A 26,145-nucleotide genomic window follows, 5' to 3' on the forward strand; every position below is an offset into this window, starting at 1 on the left:
TTGCATTAGGAGGGTTACGGCAACAGGTTTTAGCCTTTCAGTATTTTTTTTAACATTGAAAACTTGAAGCCAGTGGTAATAATCATTAGCTGAGATTGCATGTCACACTTCTGTACATGTTTATCAATTAAAGTAAGGCGATTCTAATTACCGCGCACACATTCAGAATACTTAGTCTTTAGGTGCATTCCATGGGCTAGGACGAGTTGGCACATTGTCAACCAGCACTGATTAAAGTTGCTGCGAGTTGCATACACGCGAGAAGTGCTGCTAAGGTTTGTGATCATTAACCCTTACCCTGTTAATCCCGGATTTTCACATCTGATTTCGGCAGACAGAAATCCTGGATTTTCAACCGGTTAAGGGAATTCTATATTGCAATGGCACGTAGTTTGTGAAATGGGAGGGAACGGCGAGCGTGAAACACTGGGGCTGTGGATTGCACACGCGTACAGTGAATAGAACCATCCTCGTCATTACACTAGTAAAGACCAAAATCATAGACTGGGTTAGTCTGTAATGGTCCGAAAGGAAAAAGTCCATTTTCATAATTACTTTCAAAGACCTGGAAGATGAAAACTGGAAAGAACTATTGTATTGAAAATAGCTGAAAACTGGAAAAAGGTTTATAGATTAAATGTACATGTAAATCTGCAAAATGAATTGCTGCGCACCTCCTTGTCTGTAACATGTCCCACTTTGTGCATGATACAGCAGTGTGCCTAAACTGATACCAATGATGCACATCTACTGCTCCATTAGTACTAAAACAAACTTCTTTAAACTGGGCCTTATTTATAACCTTAATCTATATGCAGGCATAGACTTTTCTTGATACAATAGATGGGTGGTGTGCGGTGAGCAACATTTTCCATTTCTTTTCCCTGCAACACTTGAATAATTTCAATTGAGTATCATTAATATTATTAATTAATATTAGTAATTTAATATGATTAGGTATTGAGGCCACCCACTGACACTTATGCCAAATAAATTCACGAACAAAAGATCCCATCGATTTTTGCATTGCTACAACTGCTTCCTACACTCCCCACACCCCCTCTCTCTCACCACACACACGTACACACACAAACAAACGCACTTATATTTTCTGCTAAGACCTTTATTGCAATGATCGATTTTTTTATTGGCAGCGCACTGCTGAACAGCACGCAGGCCCTGGTTTGCTGACTGAACTCTTTGAGGTTGAATTGATATTAAGGAGTAGATCAGTGTAAAGGGTATACTGGCTCTCATGTTGTGGTGACAAGCGCAAATCTCTTTGTCAATGCTTTTTAGTTGCTTCTCCAATAAATCCTCCGATTAGTTATTTCACAACTATTTTGATCCACACACGAAAAAAAGTTTGTAACAAGACTAAAAAGTTGTCAGTAGCTCATCTTCCATTTCTGGCTTTTGAGATGAAAAATATTGTTCCAGTTACAATAGTAAACCCATCCCCCACGTTGCAATTGCCTTATATAAAAATGCATTCAAAGTTTGGAATAATTAAAGCCTGCAAGAGAAAAGTTGCAAAATCATTGTTTGAATTGAAAAGCTTGCCTTTTAGAAATTGGGATTATCGTCTTAAAAAAAAAGTTGCTATAAAATACATATTTTTTTGTCTTAGAAATGATTATTTACAGTTTAATTATACGGTAGCACTTTAATGATCTTTATTGATTTTCGTTGAGTAATTTTTTTTAAACAAGAAGATCTAAATGCTGTACTATATTTAGAATACCTCAATGTGACAACGATCAAAGTCGTTCTTATATTAAAGAAAAGACTGGCACGGAAATCAAGACGATTTTACTTGTATTAACTTTCATTTTAAAAAAAATGTCTCTTTTTTTTGTTTCGAGTAATGTTTTCAGAAACATGCAAAAAAAAAAAGCAAAATTTGCAAAGACTTGGATTGGAAGATGGGCTACGTGCATTTATAATGTATTAGTGTTACAACAAATTGGTCAAATGCCTTACCTATTGAGTTTTCTAATGTGTCAACACATATAAGGCTGCTTCGGGCACCGCCAAAAAATGACGAGAAGGAATCCCAGAGAACTTTGATCTACGATGAGAAGTTTAAGCAACATTCCTTCCTTCACCATCATATTATCTAAGGGTGAGGGCGTTACTGTACTGAGTGCCCAGAGGACTTAATAGCATGTTCAAATGTTCAAACTATAGGACCTTTTTGCACATTTCTAATACTACACGTTTACAAAAAAAAAATGGAAAAGCTTGTAAATAAATAGTTGCTGCTTTAATTGGTATGAAAATATTGATAAGAAATACGTCGAACATGCTGTACAAAATGAATTGCCCTCGGTGGGGTTCTACGAAAGGTATCCTTCTGTGTAAGGTCTATACTATAGCATTGTTTCTTGCAGCACACCGTTTATATATAGTATTTTCGGTATTCTGAACAGCATGTTGAGTTACTTCCATTACCTATGCAAATGTGCACTGTGTTGCATGTTATGCTGACTTATCCCCTCGGCTTTTCAGTGGCGTTTTTTGGGGGTGGTGGGGGTGGGGGGTGGGGGGGTGGTTGGGGGGGATTTCAGAAGACATTGAATTGCTTCGCTATTTTTTTTGTGTGTGTGTACAGAGAACTGGCAGACGAAGTGCAAGTTACACGCATGGAATTATAACTATTTCCGAAGACCCGGTCTCTGGAAAAGTAGATGTTTTAAAGTCAGCTGCATTTTCAATTTAGAGATTAGATTTTTTTTTCTAAAAGGTTGGAAAAAAAAACAAATTAAAAAAAAAAAGTTTCTTCCAAAAAAAATGTCTGTGGTTTTGGGTTTTGTGTTCGAATCTCTGGACAAATCGACTCGCTCGCACTTTTTGTACCGTTAATTTCCGTAGAACAGTCTCTGTGTACGTTGGTCGTCCCACGTACTCTCTTCCTCACTTTCTTATCGATCCTGGTTTAACATGTCACAAGCGCTCCTCAAGTCCTCGAAGGCTGTCAACTTACTCCACACAGAGCCTAATAATAATCCCTCCAAAACCAAACACAATAATAAATTGGTCATTTTCAATCTACGACTGTTTGTGGGACATTGCTGTGCGCAATTGGCTGCCGCGTTCGCCCACAAATATACAGTCAATTCACTTTACAGTGTGTTCTGTGAAGCGCTTTGGGACGTCCTCCCGACGTGAAAAGTGCTATATCAAATGCAAGGATTATTATTATTATTAATATCCCAACCGCATTTATTCATGTACTTGTACGGAGGCCTGAATCGCTGACCCATCGTCACTCGATTTTCTTTAGTATTTTGTTTTTGGAAACCTTCAGAAAATCCCCGGTCTCTCGGAAAGTCCCCCAGCACTAAATTGTCCTTCCGTCGTAATACAACGAAAAAAAAACCATCGTAATAATAAAAAGTTAACGGTGGATGATCGGCGTCCGTCACCCAGCGGTCAGCGTTGAGGCAGCTGTCACGGAACTTTAGGCAAACTTTACGGAATATCACTCGATGATCGTGGGATTATTTACTGATTAGACTCCTGTTTTTTCATGTTATTTCAATCGCCCCCGAGGCTTGAGGAGTCCTGGAGCTCAGTGGTTAGAGCACTCGCTTTGCAAGCGAGAGACCTGGGTTCAATTCCAGGCAGAGGGCGAAACCTTGGGCAAGTTTCCTTACTCCACACAGAGCCTAATAATAATCCCTCCAAAACCAAAAACAATAATAAATTGGTCATTTTCAATCCACGACTGTTTGTGGGACATTGCTGTGCGCAATTGGCTGCCGCGTTCGCCCACAAACATACAGTCAATTCCCTTCACAGTCTATTCCGTGAAGCGCTTTGAGACGTCGAGAAGACGTGAAAAGCGCTATATCAAATGCGAGGACTATTATTATTATGATGATTATTGAAGGAAGTTCACGAAGCGACGCAAAAGAAAAGCGAACCGCAGCGACAAGCGCTCGGTTGTCGTTGTCGTTGCTGCGCCAATGTAATTTGGTGGTTGTTGCTCCCAACCCCCGATTATATTTAATGTTTCCGGATGGCGGGGGGGTGGGGGGGGTTTGGGGGGGGTGACCATCGGCCTTGCGTCCGAATCAGCGCCACAAAGCGTAGTCGACTTCCATTTTTTTGCGGCAGCCGATTGCACCGCCGGCGGCGGCGACAACGTCCCCGCAAACAGCCGCGGGTTATAGTGACCGAATTGTCATCATTATATGTATATATATATTGTTTTGGTGGGGGGGCGTTTGGGGGGTGTGTGTGGGGGGGGGGTGTGTGTGTGTGGGGGTGTGTGTGGGGGGGGAGGTGTGTGTGTGTGGGGGTGTGTGTGGGGGGGAGGTGTGTGTGTGGGGGGGTGTGTGTGGGGGGGAGGTGTGGGGGTGTGTGTGTGTGCCTTGTTATAATTGGGCTACTTTTGGGCTGGTCTTGCGGCGGGCTTTGGGCTACCACGTCGGCGGAACCGCCCGAGCGCGCGCAGGCGCGGAGCCCGACGGCCGGGAGTGCGCGGGCGGACCACCGCTCCAGGGAAGGCAAGGCCACGCGTCATCATTGGGCTACTTTTAGGGGCGGGTTTTCGGGCGGGACGCCCTTCGGTGAGTGGGAGAGGGGGGGGCGGGGTTCAGTTGTGCGCAGGCGCAGCCGTGGTGATGGTGGTGGTGGTGACGACGACGACGAGGCTGACGTCGACGACGTCGCTGCCGACGCCACCGACGCCGACGCTGCTGACGCCGCCGACGCTGCTGACGCCGCCGACGCCGACGTTGCTGACGTTGCCCGTGGCCGGTGACGAGCCGCTCGAGCTCGAGCCCGCGGCTTGTGATGGCCCTGACCGTGCGTCGCGCGTCGCTCCCCCGCCTCAGCTCCTCCTCCTCCTCGTAGGAGGCTCCCGACCCCCCCCCGGACCCCTCGACCCGAGTCCCTCCCCCCCACCACCCCCAGGAAAGGCCGCGGCTCCACTCAATCTCGCAGGGCCCGTCGCTCCTTTGGGACTTTATTTCGAGGCGGCGGCGGAGGGGGGGCCTTCGGCGCGCGGGGGGTGGGGAGTGCGTGGCGGCGGCGGCGGTGGTGAGGTTGAGGGGGAGGGGGTCAAGAAAAGGGGGGCAAAGACGCCAGGCGGTCAGTCACTTCACTTCACCCCAACCAGCAAACTGCCTGCCTGGAGGATGGGAATCCTCTTCACCAAACTCTGGAGACTCTTCAACCACCAAGGTGGGTCCACCCCCCTCCCCCTCCCTCCATTACCCCCCTCCATTACCCCCCCCCCTCCCCCCCCTCCATTACCCTCCCCCTCCATTACCCCCCCCCTCCATTACCCCCCCCTCCATTACCCCCCTCCATTACCCCCTCCCTCCATTACCCTCCCCCTCCATTACCCCCCCCCCCCTCTATTACCCCCTCCCTCCATTACCCCCCCCACCTATTAATTTCCCCCCCCCTCACCCATCTCCTCTCCCCCCTCACCCATCTTCTCCACCCCTCACCCATCTCCTCCCCCCCCTCACCCAACTTCTCTCCCCCCCCCCTCACCCATCTCCTCCCCCCCCACCCATCTTCTCCCCCCCCTCACCCATCTTCTCCCCCCGCCCCCATCTTCTCCTCCCCTCACCCATCTTCTCCTCCCCCCCTCACCCATCTCCTCCCCCCCTCACCCATCTTCTCCCCCCCCATCTTCTCCTCCCCCTCACCCATCTTCTCCTCCCCCCTCACCCATCTCCTCCCCCCTCACCCATCTTCCCCCCCCCTCACCCACCCGTCTTCTGCCCCCCCTCACCATCTCCTCCCCCCTCTCACCCATGTCCCTCCCCCCTCACCCATTCACCCCCCCATTCCCTTCCTCCCATTTCCCCCCCCCACCCATTCACCCTCTCTCTTCACCCCCCACACCCCCTCTTTCTGTCCCCCACAACCTCTCCCTGCCTCCTCGAAATGTGTGTGTCTCTTTCATAGTCACAGTCACACTCTTGGCTTGTTTCTGGGTCTTAAAATCGCCCCGCGCGCCCCCCTCCTCCTCCCTCCTCCTCCCATGCTGTTTTGCTTGAGACTTACTGTGTTCTGTAATAATAATAATAATAATCTTTGCATTTGATACAGCGCCTTATCACGTTGCCGAGACCTCTCAAAGCGCTTCCCAGAACATACTGTTAAATGGAGTGACTGTACTTTGTGGGTGAAATGTGGCAGCTCAGCAATGTCCCACAAACAGCCATTGGTGTGAGCGACCGATTTTATTTGGGTGATTGTTGGCCAGGACATCGAGAGAGAGAGAAATTCCCTTCTTTTTTTCAAGTCGTGCCATGGGATTTCTTGACGCCCACCTGAACAGGCAGACGGGACCTCGGTTTAACGTCTCATCTGAAATTCTGTGAAGTATCACAGTAGCCGCCTCGTACTATACTTTAAGTGTGTATTGTCAGAGAAAGGAGGGGTGAGACTAAATCCCAAATAGGGAGAGAGGAAGATGGGAATAAAGTCTTTACAGATGGAATGAGCTGGAAATCTGGAAATAATTTTCATCAGTTTTTTTTTTGTTGGGTACAATGCTTTATCACGTCTCAAAGTGCTTCGCAGGATTTTACTGTGAAGTGTGCCTGTAGGCCAATAAAAATAAACAGTGCTGTATTTTCAGTAGTTGGGTGAAGTATTGGCTTCTGTCTTAAAGTTTAAAAGTTTTCAAGTAGCTCCTCCATTTCTCTTGTGTGTATTGGTGCTTATTGTGTTACTAAAGTGAGGTTGTGTGTAATATTTTTTAATGATGATAGTCCTGTGCATTCTGTCTGACTTGGTTTTAAAACGCATTGCATTCGATAAAATGGCACGGCGGTATTGAAGATTTTCATAAAGGATGGTATAAAGAAATTGTAAAGTTACACTAAGTACTCGTGTTTCATATAATTCTCAAAGTATACCGTGAATGTGGACAAGTATACTATGCCTGCTAAATTTTATTAGTGTGTGAGCTTTCCTGTGTAGTGTTTTTTTAGGTTTGGTGGTTCGGATAAGTGCTTGGGGTGTACTTCTGCAGTTTCCTGTTGTAGAAGTGAGTTTTTGTCAAGTTACATTGGCTTACAAATTGCCTCAGTTAATAATACAAGAATTTAATATAGTTCCCATATTATGTGCTGATATATAAAGTATACAGTCAATTCACTTTACAATATATTCTGTGAAGCGCTTTGAGACATCTTAAGGACGTGATAAGTTCTATATCAAATGCAAAGATTATTATCATTGAGATGTATCAAGGTGATTCACAGGATTTTACTGTAAATTTTAGAGACTTTTGTAGGTGGATGCGGTAGTCGAGGTGTGTGGGGAATTCAATATCAAGGTATGTAGGGAATTTATTGAGGAAAACTAGTTGTGTGCAATGATTTGGACTTCTTTGTGTGATTGTCTGTTGTAGTGGCTTTGGAGCACAGTTACTTCTCTGAACGATTCTCTTCTCAATTCCACTCTTGTGTTTCTGGGTTATTTTGCTCGTACTTGATAGAAATGTGCGAAAACAATTATGCTGTGAAGTTTCCAATCGTGTGAAGATGCTGTGTTATAGTGAGTGTATTCTTAACAGGTTTAATTTTGTGAAATCTGATCCTGTAAGATAGTTATGTATTATGGAAACTCCCTGAAATGTCTTTACTGAGTAACATTTTCTTTTTCCTCTTGTAGTATTTACGTGAGGAAACCCCCCCCCCCACCTTGTGTACAAGTAAGATAGAAAACAATTGTCTGAGTAAACCTTAAGTGTTTTATTATAAAACAAAGCAAAGAATGACTGGCAGATCATCCAGAACTCTGCAGACCGTATCATCTCCCGCACCGGGCTCCGTGAGCCTATCGCCCCCATCCTCGCCTGACTCCATTAGCTTCCAATCACACAGAGGATACAGTTCAAGATCCTAGTCCTCACCTTCAAAGCCCTCCATGGCTTTGCTCCCCCCTACCTCTGCGATCTCACAACCCTCTACCATCCTGCCCGCACCCTCCGCTCAGCAGGCTACGGCCTGCTTCACGTACCCCCGTCTTGCCCGCCCCACCATTGGCGGGCAGGTCTTCTGCCACTCTGCCACCACCCTCTGGAACTCCATCCCGCAGTCCCTCCGCCTCACCCCTCCCTTGTCTTCTTCAAGACCCATCTTGACCCTCTTCTTCGACTTTGCTTTCGATCACCCGCTTCCCCACCTGCCTTCCACCCTCCCCGATGCTGAGCCCCAGCTCCTTGGGACGACCTCCCGACGTGAAAGGCGCTATACAAATGTAATTTTGTTGTTAATGTTGGCATGCAAGGAGTAAAGTGGAAGGATTGTGCTTGGTTTATGCATATGTGGCAAAATAGATAAGAGCAGCTGTATGTTGTGACAATGTGCTGTGGGTTCCACTTCCTGATATTTTATCCAGGTTTTTGTAAGAAATTGTACATTTCTTTGCAAAGCAATTGATTTATAAATGGAAGGAAACTTCATTGTTAGAATAGGTTAGAATAGTTATATTGGAAGACTGTTAACGTATAGGTATGCACAAGGTTCTCTGCAATGACGTTTGATGTGACTCACGTTTTATTATTCAGTTTGAAAATGTTTTTTTTGCATGACTCCTGGATGCATCATAAAGGAGATCACGTTTCAGTCTGTAGAGGTGGTGGCCTTTGAGTTAATGTTCATAATCCCACATTGCTGAGTGTTGAATCTTAGCTACCTTTGCTCTGGGTGGATACGCAGTGGAGTTGGGGTGATTTTTCAATGGGAAGGAAGAGATGAAAGTGAGATATTACTGAGATATTTTCATGTCCCTTCAAACCCTTGGTTGGCATCTTGGTTGGAATGATATGGTATGAGCTAAAAGTGGAACTCCTCAATGAGTGGGGCTTGTGTACTAATATAAGTAAAATTGCAATTAGACAGCACAATTGTAGTATTGATTATTGATGACCACCCAAATTTGCATTGCAATCTTAGAGCTTTAAACATTGCTGCATTTTTGTGATAGAACCGGTCTGTTCCATGTTGTACAGTGTGCTTTTATTGCCCCCTAATTGTAGATTATTGTTTGCAGGAATGTTCACTTATTTCTTTAAATGTTTGACAGCAATGTCTTGTCAAATAGAACAACAAGAGCTTATTGAATCTGCTTTATAAATGGATAAGTGGGATTTATAGGATCCAGTGTGAATCAGTTGTTAGCAAAGTAAACCAAAGTATAGTGACTTAAATTTAATAGTTTATTTTGTCTTAGCCACCACTCCTGGTTTGCTTCTACCTTTTTTTACTTCTTTCCCCTCCCCCAATTCTGTTTGTTGGTTAAGATTAGGGGAGGGGGGAAAACCTAATTGCTGAAAATGTGGAATAAACTCAGAAGTTATTTTTTGGTCAAATCACACTTGCAGCATTGATGTCTCCTTTGAAATGACAATTCACCTGCTCACAATGGCTGGAAGTGTGGGGTGAGGAAATGTTTGCTTGAATAAAAGTATTATTTAAACTTATTATTTATTAATTGAACTAATAATTTGGAAGCTCAATCCACGACTGTTTGCGGGGCACTGCTGTGCGCAGTTGGCTGCCGGGTTTCGGCCACAAAATATACAGTTAATTCACTTTGCGATATAATCTGTGAAGAACTTTGAGACGTCAATGGCGAGATGAGGCTCTATATCAATTGCAACTATTATTGTTGTAAAAACATTTAGTTTTTGTAATTCCTTGTTAAACTGAGCATGCACAGAATTTCAATATTATAATTGGAATCAGTTGTGCCCCGAACCCGAATTGGCAAGTCTTGCAACTGCTGAGGAAATGTTCAACCCAAATACCACACGTAAAAGGACAGTACAGCATTAAAAAAATGTTCTATCTATCCAGCATTTAAATGGTGTGTAACGGGCTTTTTTTAAAAAAGGCACACAGAAGATTTTGCCGTTCACACTAAACCTTTGTAAAACAACGAGGACATCAGTGTGAAAGCCTCTCTAAACCACTGAATGTTTTGGGACATAGTGTAACATTTTGCCTGTGGTGTCACCAAATATTATAATAATAATCGTTGGATTTGTCACAGCGCCTATTATGTTGTTGAGACGCCTCAAAGAGCTTCACAGAATGTAATGTAAAGTGGATTGACCGTATTTTGTAAGCGACATGCAGTGCCGAATATGGTTTTATAAGCCTACTGAATTCATTTCGTGGTCTTATTGATTTCAACTTTCAGATAATTATTGGCATACATTTTTAATTTTCTTGAATTTTTTATATTTGGTTTATCCGATGTAGAACGTCTGCTCCAAAGCTCTGTTGAATAATGAAACATTTTCCACATTTAGCATCCACTCTCAGCACGAGGCAGTCACAGGTCAGGTATCACATGAGTTAGCTCCCTTTCCACTCCTGTGACACTATGGCTTAACCTGGGTATTTTCTACTGCTCCTTAGTGATGTACTAGCTATCCTTATGCAAAGTGAAGTTGCCAAATTATGTTGAGGATTTTATATTGAATAGAATTGAAATTGGTGAAATTCATTTGTGCAGTGTTGGAGACCTGTAGCTCAGTGGTTAGAGCACTCGCCTTTGCAAGCCAGAGACCTGTAATCGATTCCCGGCAGGGTGAAACCTTGGCCAAGTTTCCTGACTCCACACCCCTGATAATAATCCCTCAAAAAACAACAATAAATTGGTCATTTCAATCCATGACAACTGTCTGTGGGACGCTGCTGTGCGCAATTGGCTGCCACATTTCGCCCACAAATACACAGTCAATTTCACTTTAAAGTCTATTCTGTGAAGCGCTTTGCGACGTCTAGAAGATGTGAAAAGCGCTATGTCAAATGCAAGGATTATTATTATTATTAGTATGTATCTATCGCTTTTACAATGGACCAAATTCAAACCCAGGTGCCTTGAGTTACAATTTTTTGTAGACTGTTGCATTCCAAATCACAAAAGTTTGAAACTATTCATTATTATCTGTCTACTGGCTTTGTTGTCTGTCTACTGGCTAACGCTTATCGAGGAATATACTGTTATAGAAACATATACAGTGTGTTGGACGTCAGCATAAAGAGTTCAGCTCAGTTTGCATCAGTTTTTCAGCAGACGTCACTTCTGGTTTCCAGTGTAGACGAGCTGACGTTCGGCGTATATTTGCTGGAGCCAGCCATGAGCACCTTGAAGCGCTTGCAAGAGTGGTCAAGGGTGGATGAATGGCAGGAAGCGTACACTTTGTGTGGTATCTGGGGGAACGCCACTGTACCCTTCCCTCCAGTCAGAAAAGCAGCCGTTCACCACGACTCTCTGCTTTCTGTCTCCCGGCCAGTTCTGGATCCATACTGCCACTGTCCCTTTTATACCATGGGCTTTTATCTTTCTTACAAGTCTTTCATGTGGCACTTTGTCAAATGCCTTTTGAAAGTCCATATAAACTACATCAACTGCACTACCTTTATCCACCCGCTCCGTTACCTCATCGAACAATTCTATTAGACTTGTTAAACAAAATTTGCCTTTAACAAATCCGTGTTGGCTGTCCCTAATTAACCCATATTCTTCTAAGTGAAGATTTATTCTGTCCCGGATTATAGTCTCCAGGAGTTTCCCCACTACTGACGTTAGGCTGACTGGCCTGGAGTTCCCAGGTTTGTCCTTCTGTCCCATTTTGTACAGGGGAGTCACATTGGCCACTCTCCAGTCCTCGGGCACCACTCCTGTGTCCAACGAAGATTGAAAAATTATAGCCGAAGCCTCTGCTATTTGTACCCGTGCCTCCCATAGTAACCTCGGCTGCATCCCGTCCGGACCGGGTGACTTACCTAACTTCAGCGCAGTCAACCTTTTCAGTCCTTCCTCTCTGTTTATACTTATCCTATCTATTTCCTCTGCCCTCTCCTCCGATACTGCGGCATTTGGTGCATCTACTTCTTTTGTGAAGACAGATGTAAAGTACTCATTTCAGTACATCAGCCATGGCCTCTGCCTCCACAATAAGATTTCCCCCTTGGTCCTTAATTGGCCCCACCCTACCTTTGACTCACCTTTTTTCCTTGATATGTTTGTAAAATACTTTAGAATTCCCTTTAATGTTACCCGCTAACCTTTTTTCGTATAATCTTTTTGCCCCTCATTTCGTTTTTCAAACCTCTTCTGCACTTCCTATATTCAATTGGTTGTCTTCTGTATCTTGGGTTTGACATTTGTCATACGCCTCCTTTTTCTGCTTCATTTCCGATACAAATCCCTTTTTAACTCACTGAAATTTACCCTCTTCCAGTTAAATATCTTTACCTTAGATGGTTCCTTGTCTCTTTCCATATGCACTTTGAATCTAATGATCTTATGATCACAATTACGCAGATGTTCTCCCACTGACACCGGCTCCATTCCCCAGAACTAGATCCAGCACTGCTTCCTTCCTTGTTGGGCTGGAAACGTACTGATCAAGAAAGTTGTCCTGTATGCATTTTAGGAATATTTCCCCCTCCTTGCCCTTTGCGCTATTGTTTTGCCAGTCTATGTTGAGATAATTAAAGTCCCCCATTACCTCAACTCTATTGGCCTTGCATCTGTCTGAGCTCTTCTTGCAGATCTGCTCATCTATTTCCTTCCCACTATTTGGTGGTCTATAGTTTACCCCTACCAGCGTAACAGCTCCTTTTTTTTTCCTTAACTCTAACCAGAAAGATTCTGTTTTGGGGCCCTCCAGCACCTCGACCCTTTCCACGGCTATAACCGTATCTTTGACTAACATTGCCACACCCCCTCCTTTTTTTCCTTCCCTATCTCTCCTGAATATATTGTAGCCAGGAATATTCAGCTCCCATTCCTGTCCTTGCTTGAGCCAAGTCTCTGTTACTGCTACTACATCGTATCCCCCTATGACCACTTGAGCCTGCAGCTCACCAATCTTGTTTGCTAAACTCCGTGCATTTAGGCACATGCACTCCAAGACCGACTTGACCTGTTCTGTGCTTCCCCCCCTGTTTCATTTCTCCATTTTCTAGCTCTTCGTTTTTTGCATTCCCTTCCCCCCTCAAAACTACTTTAAACCCTCCCCAAAAGCAGTAGATAGACTGTCTGCAAGCACATTCGCCCCAGCCCTGTTTAGGTGCAACCATCCATATGATACAGGTCCCACCTGCCCCAGAAATGGTCCCAATGATCCAGAAACTTGAAGCCCTCTTTTCTGGACCATTTCTCCAGCCAAACATTCATATACTTGATCCTGCCATTCAGGTACTTATTTGCCCGAGGCACAGGGAGCAATCCAGAGATCACCACCTTGGATGTTCGATTCTTTAGTGTCTTCCCCAGCTTTTGATATTGACCCTGTAGAGTCTCAGCCCTTTTTTTTTACCAATATCATGGATCACCACTTCTGGATGTTCTCCTTCCCCCTGAAGAATTTTATCCACCCTTTCTGCGATGTCTAAGACTGTTGCACCAGGGAGGCAACATACCATCCTTGAGTCCCGTCTTCTGTTACATGACGGCAAGATTGGAAAATTTCACTTGTCAAAAATTTCTTTAGAACCGATTATCCCAAAGTGATATAGAGTTAAATTCCTAAATCAAAATTCTTGGTATTGCAGTATACAGATCTTTGCTGACTATAGCAAGTACTGATGCGTTTGCCCAACCGCTTTCCAAAACAATAGTAGGCATTGTCATTGACATTGTGTGCATAACGGAGAAGGGGTTCAACTGATATTCTATGCTCTGGTGAAAAAAGCTTGCAGTAGTTGTTTAATGCTGGGTCTTCTCATCCAACAGTTCAGGGATTACTTTGCTAAACGTTCTGCTGCTTTGCTTTGGTTGCTTTGGATCAAGCCACTGCTAAGTGCTCTGGGACACTACCCACCTGAAGAGTGCTATATAAATGCAAGTTGTTGTTTTAACAGTCTTGCCGCAACAGAATGGTGTGCCATTGTGGTTTATTGCATATTGTGACGCCCAAGTTTTTTTTGTATAGGGCGGACACAGTAGTTGATAGAAGCCACAGGTCCACTGACCGCATTGTTTGATGGAAATGTACTTGCTGCTACTCAAATGGATTTCTGTCACAGGCGCTTGGTTTAAAATTGGCCCGAGAATCCAAAAGTGTGGAGTCCTGTCACATAGTAGTTATCACGATCGCCGGTTGTTAGTCGATTGGCGGATCGCTTTCCGGGGGTAATAATCCCTCCAAAAGAAAAAAGATTGGTCACTCAATCCATGGCTGTTTGTGAGACACCGCTGTAGCAATTGGCTGCTGCTTTTTTCCCCACAAAATACACAGTCAATCCACTTTTCAATATACTCTGTGAAGCGCTTTGAGATTTCTCAGCGACACGATAAGGCTCTATATCAAATGCAAGGATTATTCTTATCATAAACGCTGGGAGTCCCATTCCAAGTACCAATTTTCCATTGTTTGTGGAAAACAACGTAGTTCGCCTAATAACCCCGTTGAGGGTTACTTTTCTGCAATGCAATAAATCTATTGAAATCTATTTTAACTACAAGTGTATGTAACTTTTTATTCAGTAGCTTTTAGATTGGTCAGAAACACATATTTAATTTGTATCTGAAAAGAAGGCTGTCTCAAATTAAGGAGTTGAAGGATATTGTTATCAAGATATCCCTCATCTGAATAATTTATAGCAGATCCAAGGTAAGGGCTGCAGTTATTGACGAAGCTAGATATCTTAATGGACTGATTGTTTGACATTTAAACCACTTGAGCCAAGCTTTCTTGTTCATTTTAAACTTTCAACAACGACCATGCCTTCGGTCAACATGTTGAAATCTCATTTCTGTTGATTATGTCCACCACTACATTTGTCAAATGTAGAGAGATTTAACTTTAACATGAAAGCGCGATATAAATGCATAAACAAAAACAGAAGTCGCTGGGAACACTTCAGCAGGTCAGGCAGCATCTATGGAGAAAGGAAAGTGAGTCAACATTTCAGGTCCACGACCCTTCGTCAGAACTATATAAATGCATATTGTTTTTATGAAGAGGGTCCTTTGTTTACTTAGTAGTCTTACTACTGCTGCTGACATTGTCCTCTTTAAAAAATAACCATAGTATGTATTGTGCCTATAAAGACACTCTTCTATCCCTGATTTTGTTTCATCTTAATATTTCTAAGTTCTGAGTTTAACATTGCCGTTCTTCCAAATAAATTACAAATAGAAACTGAAGTTTTCATGGATTTATTAATATTGTGAATTTATTAATATTCTGAATTATTTTTTTCACAGAACACAAAGTGATAATCGTGGGATTAGACAATGCTGGAAAGACCACAATCCTTTACCAATTGTAAGTGTGTGAGCTGAAAAATTGTTTTACCATTATAATTTGGGGTGTAATTGTTTTGAACAGTGCGTTTCTCAAAAATGCCACGAGATTACTCTTACAATTTTAGTCGGAATTTTTTTTTCCCCAAACGCTGGTGCAGCTCCCAAAAGGATTAAATCACACCGTTTTTGAGGTAGCTGTTTAGTTAAAGTTGCTCAGTTTAATGGTGTGTGTTGGGCAATGCTTTTGTGGCAGCCATAGGCAGCACTCTTCGTGTGGTGGATCACAGGATCAGTTTCTGCTGGTCTACTGCTGAGCTCCTGATTTCTAGACTGGCTGCTGTTCAGAGGTAATAATAATAATAATAATAATAATCCTTGCATTTGATAAAGCGCTTTTCACGTCGGGAGGACGTCCCAAAGCGCTTCACAGAACACACTGTAAAGTGAATTGACTGTATATTTGTGGGCGAACGCGGCAGCCAATTGCGCACAGCAATGTCCCACAAACAGTCGTAGATTGAAAATGACCAATTTTTTTTATTATTGTTTTTTGGTTTTTTTGGAGGGATTATTATTATCTTGTTGATACTCGTCAACAAGGTGATGTCTCACCACTGTAATCATAGACAGACTGCAGACATGGTTGGGAAGAGAGACTGCAGACATACCGAGCTGAAATCGGATGCCTTCTGCAGAGGCAAGGTGGGGTGGCGAGAGGAAGAGAACTAGATCGGGAGGGGGTGCCCATCAGGCTTGTTCTTGGAAGGATAATGACCTGTTTAGTCATCTTCAGCAGAATTGTGACTTGGGAGAAAACTGGAGGGGGACGGAGAACTTATGGTAAATACATTTATCAATGGAATCAAGAAATTGCAGTGATATTCTTCACTTGGCTAAATAGCAACTATGACTACAGAGTATTTTATTTGTATGTAGGTGGAATACTTAGATCCGGTTACACGATTGTTGGCAGGATCCTTTCCTTGTTCCATGACGTTTTGCTCGCCATCGTTAGCATTCTCAGCCAGATGGGCGTAGTATTCTTTGCTTGATTGCATACTCGCCCTGAGGATACACTTGTCAGATATTTTCCCTTTGATTTAAGAGCTTTACAGCTTTTGTAAAAGCAGTTCTGAAGAATTGACTCAGGGATTTTGGGGGATTTTTAAGATTTTTTTTTGACAGTTTGCCCTCTTTCGGTTCTCTCTCCATACCCAAACTACTGCTGCAAACTACCGCTGACAGTCCAGCAATCTTCTGCCTATGTTGCTTTTATTTGTGTTTTCTTTCCTTTATGTTCTTTCCTCGTCAGACTGGCTAACGTAGAGAAGGCATGGACTGGGGAGGTGAATGACATAGGAAGCTGGCAACAGTATAAAAGAACAAAACATAGTCACATCATTCTTTTACTGTAATGAATCATTTTTTTATCACTACACGATCTGACGTGCATTTGCGTCTGTGAGGCGCACTGAAGCTCAAGTGAGTCTCCACTGACTCGCAAAGTTGTGGAGTGGCTCCTTTCAATTTAACTCTTTAGACCGGGGGTGGGGGGGGGTCTCCAACCGGTCGACGATCACCGCTAGGTGGCGCTCTCGCACATGATCAAAATATTCAAGGAGCGATAGAATTGCGGAGTTATCGAGTCCCAGCGGAAACAAAACCAGGTGCACAAGGCATTTCATGTATCTCGAAATAAAAATATAAACTTCGACCATTTAAACTGTGGTAAACATCGCTCCTTCCTCTAGTGTTTTGTATTGAGCATGTGCAAGCCGCCGCCTACCGCTGATACACTGGTTGGAAACCCCTGCTTTAGGGCAACCTGGGAGCCAATCTGGAGAAGCATGACCTGGGGAAACAGAGTGTATACAGGATGCATCTCTTCCCAATGTTATCAATTGGTTAAATATTTGTTAATTTAGCCTGAGCAAGGGCCAGGCATTTGGCTTCTATGTGAAAATAGTTCACTGGTGGGTTCCATTTTTGTTTTCAGACTTTATTTTTATAATAATGACCTTGCATTTGATATAGCGCCTTTCATGCCCGAGATCTTATGTTCAAAGTTTAACTGACTTCCTCAGTGCAATTGCTGAGAATTGTTCTTGAGGTGTTATTGTTTGACTGCCATAAAGGAAGTGTCTATTAGTGTATACAGCTCCAAACATCTTTTGGTTTCTCTACTTTTGTGTTCTATTGTTTGAATTTTCCGCACTTCCAGAAATCTCAATAAGTGCTTGTTGCTCTGTTTTTCATCCCAGTTCAATGAATGAAGTTGTGCACACATCACCCACAATTGGCAGTAACGTGGAAGAGGTAATGGTGAACAATACACATTTCTTAATGTGGGATATTGGAGGTCAAGAATCACTGCGTTCATCATGGAATACTTACTATACTAATACTGAAGTAAGTTTGAATTTACTGTTACATTTAATTACCTAAAGTACCTAAAATAATGGTTCACTAAATTAATAAGGCATGGTAGTTTGAGTTAATATTCGAGCGCTCAAGAGGCATATAGTGTCTAGTCTAAATAAATGCATTGCTCCACATATGGAAACCATTTTAGACAGCAGCATTTAAATATTATAAAAATACTTGCATTTGATATAGAGCCTTATCATGTCTTCTGTATGTTCCAAAAGGCTTCACAACATTTACTGTGAAGTGAATTGACTGTCTATTTTGTGGGTCAAATATTGCCAGAGCCCATGAGTACTGCATCGTTTAACTCGCCTTGAATTGTGGTTGAAATCATATGGCGCTTATTGATGTGGTTTTATTTTGTCTTCACAACTTTCCCCTCTTTTGAAAGTGGGAGGTTTGGTTAGCTCCATAGAACTGAACCGCAGTGGAAGCTGGCTTTGATGCACAACGTGTTTGCACAAGCTTTCTTTGCTGTATTTACGCACTAATTGTGTGAATGGATGGCTTCTTGCATTGGCTTGCATCACATGTGCTTGACTCATAACATCATGTTAACATGGAGTTCAGTCAGCAGAAGTAAACTTGGAACCAGGAGCTTCTTTGTTGAAATCCTGGTGGGTTCATTCAGCTCTGTGAGAGGGGTCTGCATGGAGATGAAACTGGCTCAGAGAAGATTTGGCAGCTGTAATCCAAGGCAGACTTGGCAATGTAATAATAATAATCCTTTCATTTGATATAGCACCTTATCACATCGTTGAGTTGCCTCAAATGGCTTCACAGAATATATTGTAAAGTGAATTGACTGTATATTTGGCAGCCATTTGCATACAGCAGTATCCCACAAACAGTCGTGGATTGAGTAACCACATTATTATTATTTTTCTGTGGAGGGATTATTATCCCCGGAAAGCGATCCGCCAATCGCCTAACAACCGGGTTCCTACTTATTGCTAGCTAAACAGAGATGTATGGAGTAAGGAAAATTGCCTAACCTTCGCCCTGCCCGGGAATCAAAATAAATATAGTCATGTCCTCAAAGTGAGTGTCAAAACCCTATCTGTGGTGGGGGGAGTGGGATACAAGCTGTTCAAGTATGGTCTTGCATGAATATGAATCTTACTCGTACGACTATATTGCAAAATAAAATTGATGCCTCCATTTCAGCTCCTATCTAAACCAATCAATGTCTTTGCAGTTTGTGATCGTTGTTGTGGACAGTACGGACAGGGAAAGGATAGCCATTACCAGAGATGAACTCTACAAAATGTTGGCTCATGAGGTAAGCATCTTTTGCTTCATCCGTTCACATGTATTGCAACACGTTCTGATTGTAAAGAGAAATAACTGTTGTTGGTTACAATACTTATCTGAAATTCATTAGTACAAACAGAAATTGATTCCTGTCTAGCAAGGCTCTATAAATTTATAAACCTGTATTTATTTCAGGTATCACTGAATCATTTTGTGATTAATTACTCCCCCACACCTTAAAAGATGTAAACATTTTTAGTAGTTTTAGCTGTTCAGAAGGGTTCTTTTGAAATAAGCAATGTTTCCTTGAAATCTTTTTCTCCACGGAGTAAAAGGTGGGTAGTTTGCATCGATGAAGGAAACCAATTTATCAATTATATCTGGGGGATTGTTGGCTAGGACAGCGGGAGAAATTCCCTTTTTCGAATAGTATCATGGGATCATCTGAAGACGGCACCTCCAACAATGAAGCGCTTCTCAAGCACTACGTTGGGTTGTCAGCCTGGGCTGAGTGCAGAGGCCTGACATGGGACTTGCCTCACAACATTCTGATTCAAGAGAGTACTACCAACTAAAACCAACCAAATCAAACTCCCTGAATTTCTGAAAAATGCAGCCAATTCACAAGCAACTGACCTAATTGTGAGTGCCAAATCTGATTCTTGTTGTTGGCAGCCACTGGTGAAGTGGAGTCTGAATTAATTTTTCACAAGAATGATTTGAATGCATCAAAAATATTAAATCCCCCCACGCTGTTTTCTTAAATTATTCAAGCAGAATTTCAACTCAGATGAATTTTAAGCTCTATGTAAATTGGGTGCATTGTTGAAGGCTTTTTTGTGTTGTATTACCGAAGACCTAGGTCCTATCCAGTAATTTAAAAGTATGGCTGTTTTATATTAAATCACTTTTTTTATTGTGAATGGGCACACATCAAATTCGTAAAGCACAATAAGTTTTAAAATCAGCAGACAGTGGGTATCGCTACTGGAAACAAGGTATAGATTTGGCATGGACATGCCTGGACTGGTGCAGGTGTTTGGCTTCTTGACGCTCCAGGAAGTCCTGTAGCTTAGTGGTTAGAGCATTCGTCTCGCAAGCGAGAGGATCTGAGTGATTCTCAGGAGGGCAAAACGTTTGGCGGAACGCTTTTCCGGGGGTAATAATCCTGTAAAAAATAATAATAATAATTTGATCACTCAAATCCACAACTTTTTGTGGGACTGATGTGCGCAATTGAGTGCCACGTTTCTCCCACAAAATATCCAGTCAATTCATTTTACGGTGTATTCTGTGAAGTGGTTTGGGACATCTCGAAGATGTAATAAGGAGCTATAACAAGTGCAAGTATTATTATTTAAGTCATTTGCGGTTGATGGGTTACAGAGCCCTGCGTTAGAGGATTTGGGCAAAGACTAGAGATTTGGCATTAGAGTGGACTAATCTTAGAAGAGTGTCTTAGAGGAGCAAACAGTAGTATGAACAATGGATCGATTGGTCTCCAGCTGTGTTGTATATTTCTGTGGTTGTTACCAGATTTATTCAGAGCCTTCAGAATGCAGGTTAGGCCTTTTCCTGTTTTCATGATAACAATGGTGTTGAGCTGCGGTATGTGGCACAGGAAAAAAAAAGAACCACAATGAAATCTGGACTCGTTTGTGAGGATGTCTGAAAGATTACTGCCCTAACTTGTAATTTGTGTTTTCATGGATTTAAATGTGTGCAGCTGTAGAAATGTGGCAATGAGTCATTGCAAAAGTGTAGGTTAACTTGTTTTTAATCTAGTGGCTTTTTTGTATGTATTGTACTTGTGTTCAGCTGTTTGTTCAGCGGTTGAGCGGATAACAGCAACAACAAAATTACATTTGTATAGCGCCTTTCATGTCGGGAGGACGTCCCAAGGTGCTCGATAGACATTAGTGGCAAGGGAGGGGGCGAGACGGAGGGACTGCGGGATGGAGTTCCAGAGGATGGGTGCAGAATGGCGGAAGGCCCGCCCGCCAAGAGTGGGGCGAGCGAGGCGGGGGACACGAAGCAAACCGGAGCCCGCTGGGCGGAGGGAGCAAACAGGCTGGTAGGGGTTAGGAGGTCAGAGAGGTAGGGGGGAGCAAGACAGTGGAGGGATTTGAAGGTGAGGACCAGGATCTTGAACTGTATCCTCTGTGTGATGGGAAGCCAGCGGAGTCGGGCGAGGATGGGGGTGATAGGGTCACGGAGCCCGGTGCAGGAGAGGACACGGGCTGCAGAGTTCTGGGTGATCTGCAGCATGTGAAGGGAGGAGTTGGGGAGGCTGACAAACAGTGAGTTTGCTTAGTCGAGCCTCGATGTAATGAAAACATGTATAAGATCGAGATCTGCTCCTATTCATCTTGTTGGTGCTATTTTGCAGTTGACTTTTGGAGGTTTGTGATGACTGTACCTCCTGATTTTCTCTTCCTCTGTGTGTTTCTGTGTTGAAAGAGTTAGGGATCAGGTGTTTGTTGTGTAGGAAATCACACATAACCAATATTGTAGCAGCTTGGAGATTATTAAATAAGGATGCAAGTTGTAATCTTGATTCATATTCTAAATTTAGGATCTAAAGAGAGCGGGATTGATGATCTTTGCCAACAAGCAAGATGTTAAAGAAGGCATGACGGTAGCTGAGATCTCGCAGTACCTGAAACTGACCTCAATTAAAGATCACCAGTGGCACATCCAAGCTTGCTGTGCGCTGACAGGAGAAGGGTGAGTGCTCAGCATTTGAAGAATTGTTTTATTTACTGGTTTGAATAAAATATTATAATAAATAAAAATAACAACATTTTCCAATAAACTGCATGTTCCAGTCAGGGATTTGAGCTCTGATATTCTTAAAACGTTCCAATGTTTTACTACAGGTCGACTCTGTTTATAACATGGTGGTTTGGGTCAACAAGTAGGATCCTATTTTAAGATGAGATGCTCTAAAAATTGGATGCCATTCAGCCCTTCATATTTGTCACTTCAACAACAAGATTTCATTTATAGAGAGTCTTTCACGTTGGGAGGACGTCCCAAGGCGCTGGACAGTTGGGTCAGGACATACTACAACAACTTGCATTTCTATAGCGCCCCTTACACAGGGTAGCGTCCCAGAGTGTTTAAGAGAGTAGAGTGTCCCAAATATGTACAGAACATGCCACAGAATGCCACTTCTTGCACGTAGCGCAGGTACACAATATGCAGGAAGTGACATGGCCGATGTTTCTGTATGTGCAGGAAGCTGGACGTTTAGCACTGAAAGCCAGAGTGTGCTTCACTTCTGGTGTAGTGCAAGTCCACAAACTATCCTGTGCTACTGAGGGACTCATGCCATAACAAGTCATTTGTTCCTTATCACTATATCAAATGTAAGGATTATTATTATTATTTTTGATATAATGATAAGACACTATATCAAATGCAAGGATTATTATTATTATTTGGTATAATAATAAGACACTATATCAAATGCAAGGATTATTATTAAAGTGGAGTGACTGTATATTTTGTGAGCGAACGCTGACAAGTTAGATGGATGTGAAGCTAAAGTGCTCTGTTAAAACTGTGTGTTCGTCTCCTTTCACAGGCTATGCCAAGGGCTTGAATGGATGACATCAAGGCTTAAGATCAGATGACCTCCACCAAAGGATAAGGATGCATGGATCATTAATAGCTATATAAACCACATTTCTCCCAGTAATGACTTCTTGCCTCGTGCTTGCTGGGTTTACTGGTATTTATTTCCCAGACGGAGCAAAGTTTACTATTTTCACACTGGCTTCAAGTCCGTGTTTGGGAAGACTTCCTTAAGGATCGAGACTGAGAATCAGGACTCAAAATTCAATTGATCATTTATGGCTTTTCTTTCAAAGATGGCTGTGATGAATTGACTTTATTTTTTTCTTTGGAACCAGCACATTCTGCTCAGGGTAGAATTTTATAATATTTGGTAAGTATTAGAGAAGGGAAAAAAATTAAACACGTGTGTTCCAGCATTAGTTCACAAGCTGTGACTTACTTTTTAACTAATCAAACTGTCACAGCAAAATACTGTTGATCAAATAACAATTCAAGTCGTTGATATCAGATATCCAATTTCTCTCAGCAAATTTCAATCAGGTTTTGGTCATAAAAATGCTACGGTGCGAACATAATTTGAACGCAACTATTCTTTTCAAGTAGAAATGAACAAGGAAACGGTGTATTTTAAATATGATAATCCACAGTGTTTTGATGCTTCACTGCGCGACACTTCGGGCAGAATGATGCTGATACCCTTAAATATTCTCAACATTGTATTTAGTAAGTGGGTGCACAGGTATTTATATTTTTAAATGTACAATAGTTCCTTAATGTGAGTGCTACATTGAGTAAGATTCTAACTTATGACAGTCGGGAAAGTTTTTGATTTCTTTTGTAACTTCAGAACTTCTCGACAAGTGGAACCCGAGCAGTCATTTTGAATATTGAGGTTCCGCTTGATCCAGCAGTATTATGTAGCTGAAAGATTAAAAACATTAACACCTGTTAGCAATGCTAACTTAACTTCCCTGATCTCGTTTTGCTGTGCTCACACCAAAAAAGGAAGCTCACGATTCCAGTTTTTGATTTAACACTGCGCCTTTAGTCACTTGACTGAAGTCCATTCTATACTTTGTTCCATAAAGACTGAACTGTATTGAAAATATTTGTGTGACACAGTAGCCAAGTGTGTGGCTTTAATAGCAGTGTTCACATGATTGAAATTTCCAATAGTCTGTAATTGTAAAATACTTTCCAATGTTACAATGCCAGGTTAATTGTAATATTGATTTTCCGACTACATCAATTGGTTCCTTTTTGATCACTGTGATCAAATGCTGCTGTGTGTCCACACCAATGCCACCCAACCCTTTGTGATATATGGGCTTGAAAATGTGCTACCGGGAGGTTTGAACCTTGTGATTCTGTATGGTGGTTTCCTTTGGGTGCCTTGCAGTGTAATTGGACTTAAAGACTGAGATGCAAAAAAAAAAATAGCCTTTAAATGATTCAGAATGTTTTGGGATTGGGAGCGGGATGAGATGCTAGTTGACTCGTGGACTTCAAAATCCTGACCATATTGGGAATACAGTACCATAATGTATTGGTTATTAGTGAGGACCTATATTGAACTCCAAATGGGAAACTTTGTTTCTGCTGTATATACTTGTACATGATAGCTGTCCTCATCGACGCAGAGGCAGAGATTTGTTTGTCCGATGAAGAAATGCAAGGACGCTGAGCTGTAGCATCCAAGCTACATTGATGCATATTTTACGTTATTAAAAGATGTACATGTGCAAATATCCAGTGCCGGAAATTTGAAAATTACACAGTCACGAGGCATAACTTAACGCACGTGGTTCTCCTATAGATTTGCCTTTGTTTCTAGGTCGAGGGGAAGCACTATGTTTCAAACCATTCAACCTTTGTGACAATTGCATGTTAATTTTAGGGAGCAAGGTTTCGTGGGAGAAAACAACTGAAACGAAAGCCATTTGGATAATTCCCTTCTGCGGATCCCGAAGTCAGTCAACTTTGAGAGGAACGTGAATACATAAGAAGTGTCACAAGGGTGACATTCTGTTACGTGACAGAATACCTTCTTGTGAAGAGTCCTAATAACAACAGGACATTTTAAAGATGTAATTCCCGTACCCCGTTGTCAAGAACCATGTAATTTACAACACTTTCAAGACTAGATTGCAGTGAGCTTTGCACAGGGCACAGCTTACAGCATTTAGCCAACTGAAACAGTTGTTTCACTGAGATTACCAGAGTTCTACATTCGAGCTGTGCTTAGACTTCATTAGTGTTCAGTTTTCTGGTAAATGCTACAGTCCCAACTGCTGCTTATCAGCCAGTTATCCTACAAAGAAGTGAGCCCAGGCTACAGAGGTTGGGGACTCCTTAATTTTAGTTTCTCTCCAGGTCACAATGCTCCACTTGGCCAGTTTACTAAATCGTGTAGTTTCCAAATGCAATGGTTGGGATACAGCTGGTACAATCTGTAATGTATCTGACAATAGTTATCCTCTCAACAACTGGATTTGTGGCTCGAAAGTCAACAAAATTGGGAGGTCGATCAATTGTTGAGTGGCATTAGCAGCATTGTGCCGTAAACATTACATTTTATGCTGCGTGGATAAGTTCTCATTCAGGAAGCAACTGTATATTTCACTAAATCATTAAATAACACCTTCCAGCCCTTTATTTTAGTTCGGTTTAAAAGCCCACTTCACAGTATTAGTCAGTTAATGACCATCCTGAACGCTTGCTTTCAAGAAAATAAAAAATGCGTTAATGTCCTAGTTTCTAACATTTTTATTTAGTACCGAGGAGAAAAGAGATCGTCTGCCCTGAATGAATCCAAGGTGTAGTTTACGTTTGTGTTCACAATCCTCTTAAGATACTCTGACTCCTGCTAAATATTATCTAAATCAATTTCTGTTCTCTTATGTATGTACATGGGCAGTGGGGAAGCAGGGAAAAATCCATTTGATGATTTTTCCATCAGATAAAATCTAAGTATTAAATAAATGCAAATACACAAAGAAGATGACCGCAATGAAACCTACAATTAACAGCTTGAAATTGCCATTGTTGTCATTTTAGTTTCGCTTAGCAAATATTTTCTTAAGGGCCAGTTGATCACCATCCGTAATAATAATAATAATAATAATAATCCTTGCATTTGATATAGCGCTTTTCACGTCGGGAGGACGTCCCAAAGCGCTTCACAGAACACACTGTAAAGTGAATTGACTGTATATATGTGGGCGAACGCGGCAGCCAATTGCGCACAGCAATGTCCCACAAACAGTCATAGATTGAATATGACCCAATTTATTATTGTTTTTGATTTTGGAGGGATTATTATTAGGTGTGTGGAGTAAGGAAACTTGCCCAAGGTTTCGCCCTGACCTGCCTGGAAATGAACTCGGGTCTCTTGCTTGCAAAGCGAGTGCTCTAACCACTGAGCTACAGGACTCCACTCCGTAGTATTGTTGCAGATCAAAGTGATGCCAGTGTTCAATGTTGAGGTGTGAATATTTTGTATGTAGTGTCTGACACCTTTGATGGCCTTGGTTACAGTATATAAAAGTAATAAGAAGAACACGGGACCAGCCATTCTATTCACACTGGTAAAAATGGTGATTGGAAGAGACTTTCCACTGGTGTGAA

General features: G+C 42.4%; 1 protein-coding gene across 2 annotated transcripts; it reads left to right on the top strand.

Annotated features, from left to right (window-relative positions):
* The first annotated feature begins 5,005 nt into the window (after nucleotides 1-5,005).
* On the top strand, nucleotides 5,006-24,264 carry arl5a (ADP-ribosylation factor-like 5A). 2 transcript variants are annotated; one of them, XM_042336437.1, is made up of 6 exons: nucleotides 5,006-5,193; nucleotides 15,214-15,274; nucleotides 17,517-17,664; nucleotides 18,881-18,964; nucleotides 21,512-21,663; nucleotides 22,526-24,264. In XM_042336437.1, exons 1-6 carry the CDS (start codon nucleotides 5,148-5,150, stop codon nucleotides 22,572-22,574), a joined length of 540 nt encoding a protein of 179 aa, XP_042192371.1. In that variant the 5' UTR covers nucleotides 5,006-5,147; the 3' UTR covers nucleotides 22,575-24,264. The 2 variants fall into 2 exon arrangements, with proteins under 2 accessions (XP_042192371.1, XP_042192370.1); XM_042336436.1 differs by lacking the exons at nucleotides 5,006-5,193; nucleotides 15,214-15,274 and adding an exon at nucleotides 15,907-16,095.
* Nucleotides 24,265-26,145: the final 1,881 nt, after the last annotated feature.

Source organism: Callorhinchus milii, unplaced genomic scaffold, assembly GCF_018977255.1.
Source record: "Callorhinchus milii isolate IMCB2004 unplaced genomic scaffold, IMCB_Cmil_1.0 Scaffold6, whole genome shotgun sequence".
In the NCBI taxonomy this organism is placed as follows: domain Eukaryota; kingdom Metazoa; phylum Chordata; class Chondrichthyes; order Chimaeriformes; family Callorhinchidae; genus Callorhinchus; species Callorhinchus milii.

Excerpts from the sequence above, each read along its gene's own strand:
- arl5a (XM_042336436.1), top strand. The coding sequence starts at position 15,938 with ATGCCTTCTGCAGAGGCAAGGTGGGGTGGCGAGAGGAAGAGAACTAGA. Across the intron at positions 17,665-18,880 it reads CTTACTATACTAATACTGAA|TTTGTGATCGTTGTTGTGGA; the intron begins GTAAGTTTGAAT and ends ATGTCTTTGCAG. Across the intron at positions 18,965-21,511 it reads ACAAAATGTTGGCTCATGAG|GATCTAAAGAGAGCGGGATT; the intron begins GTAAGCATCTTT and ends TTCTAAATTTAG.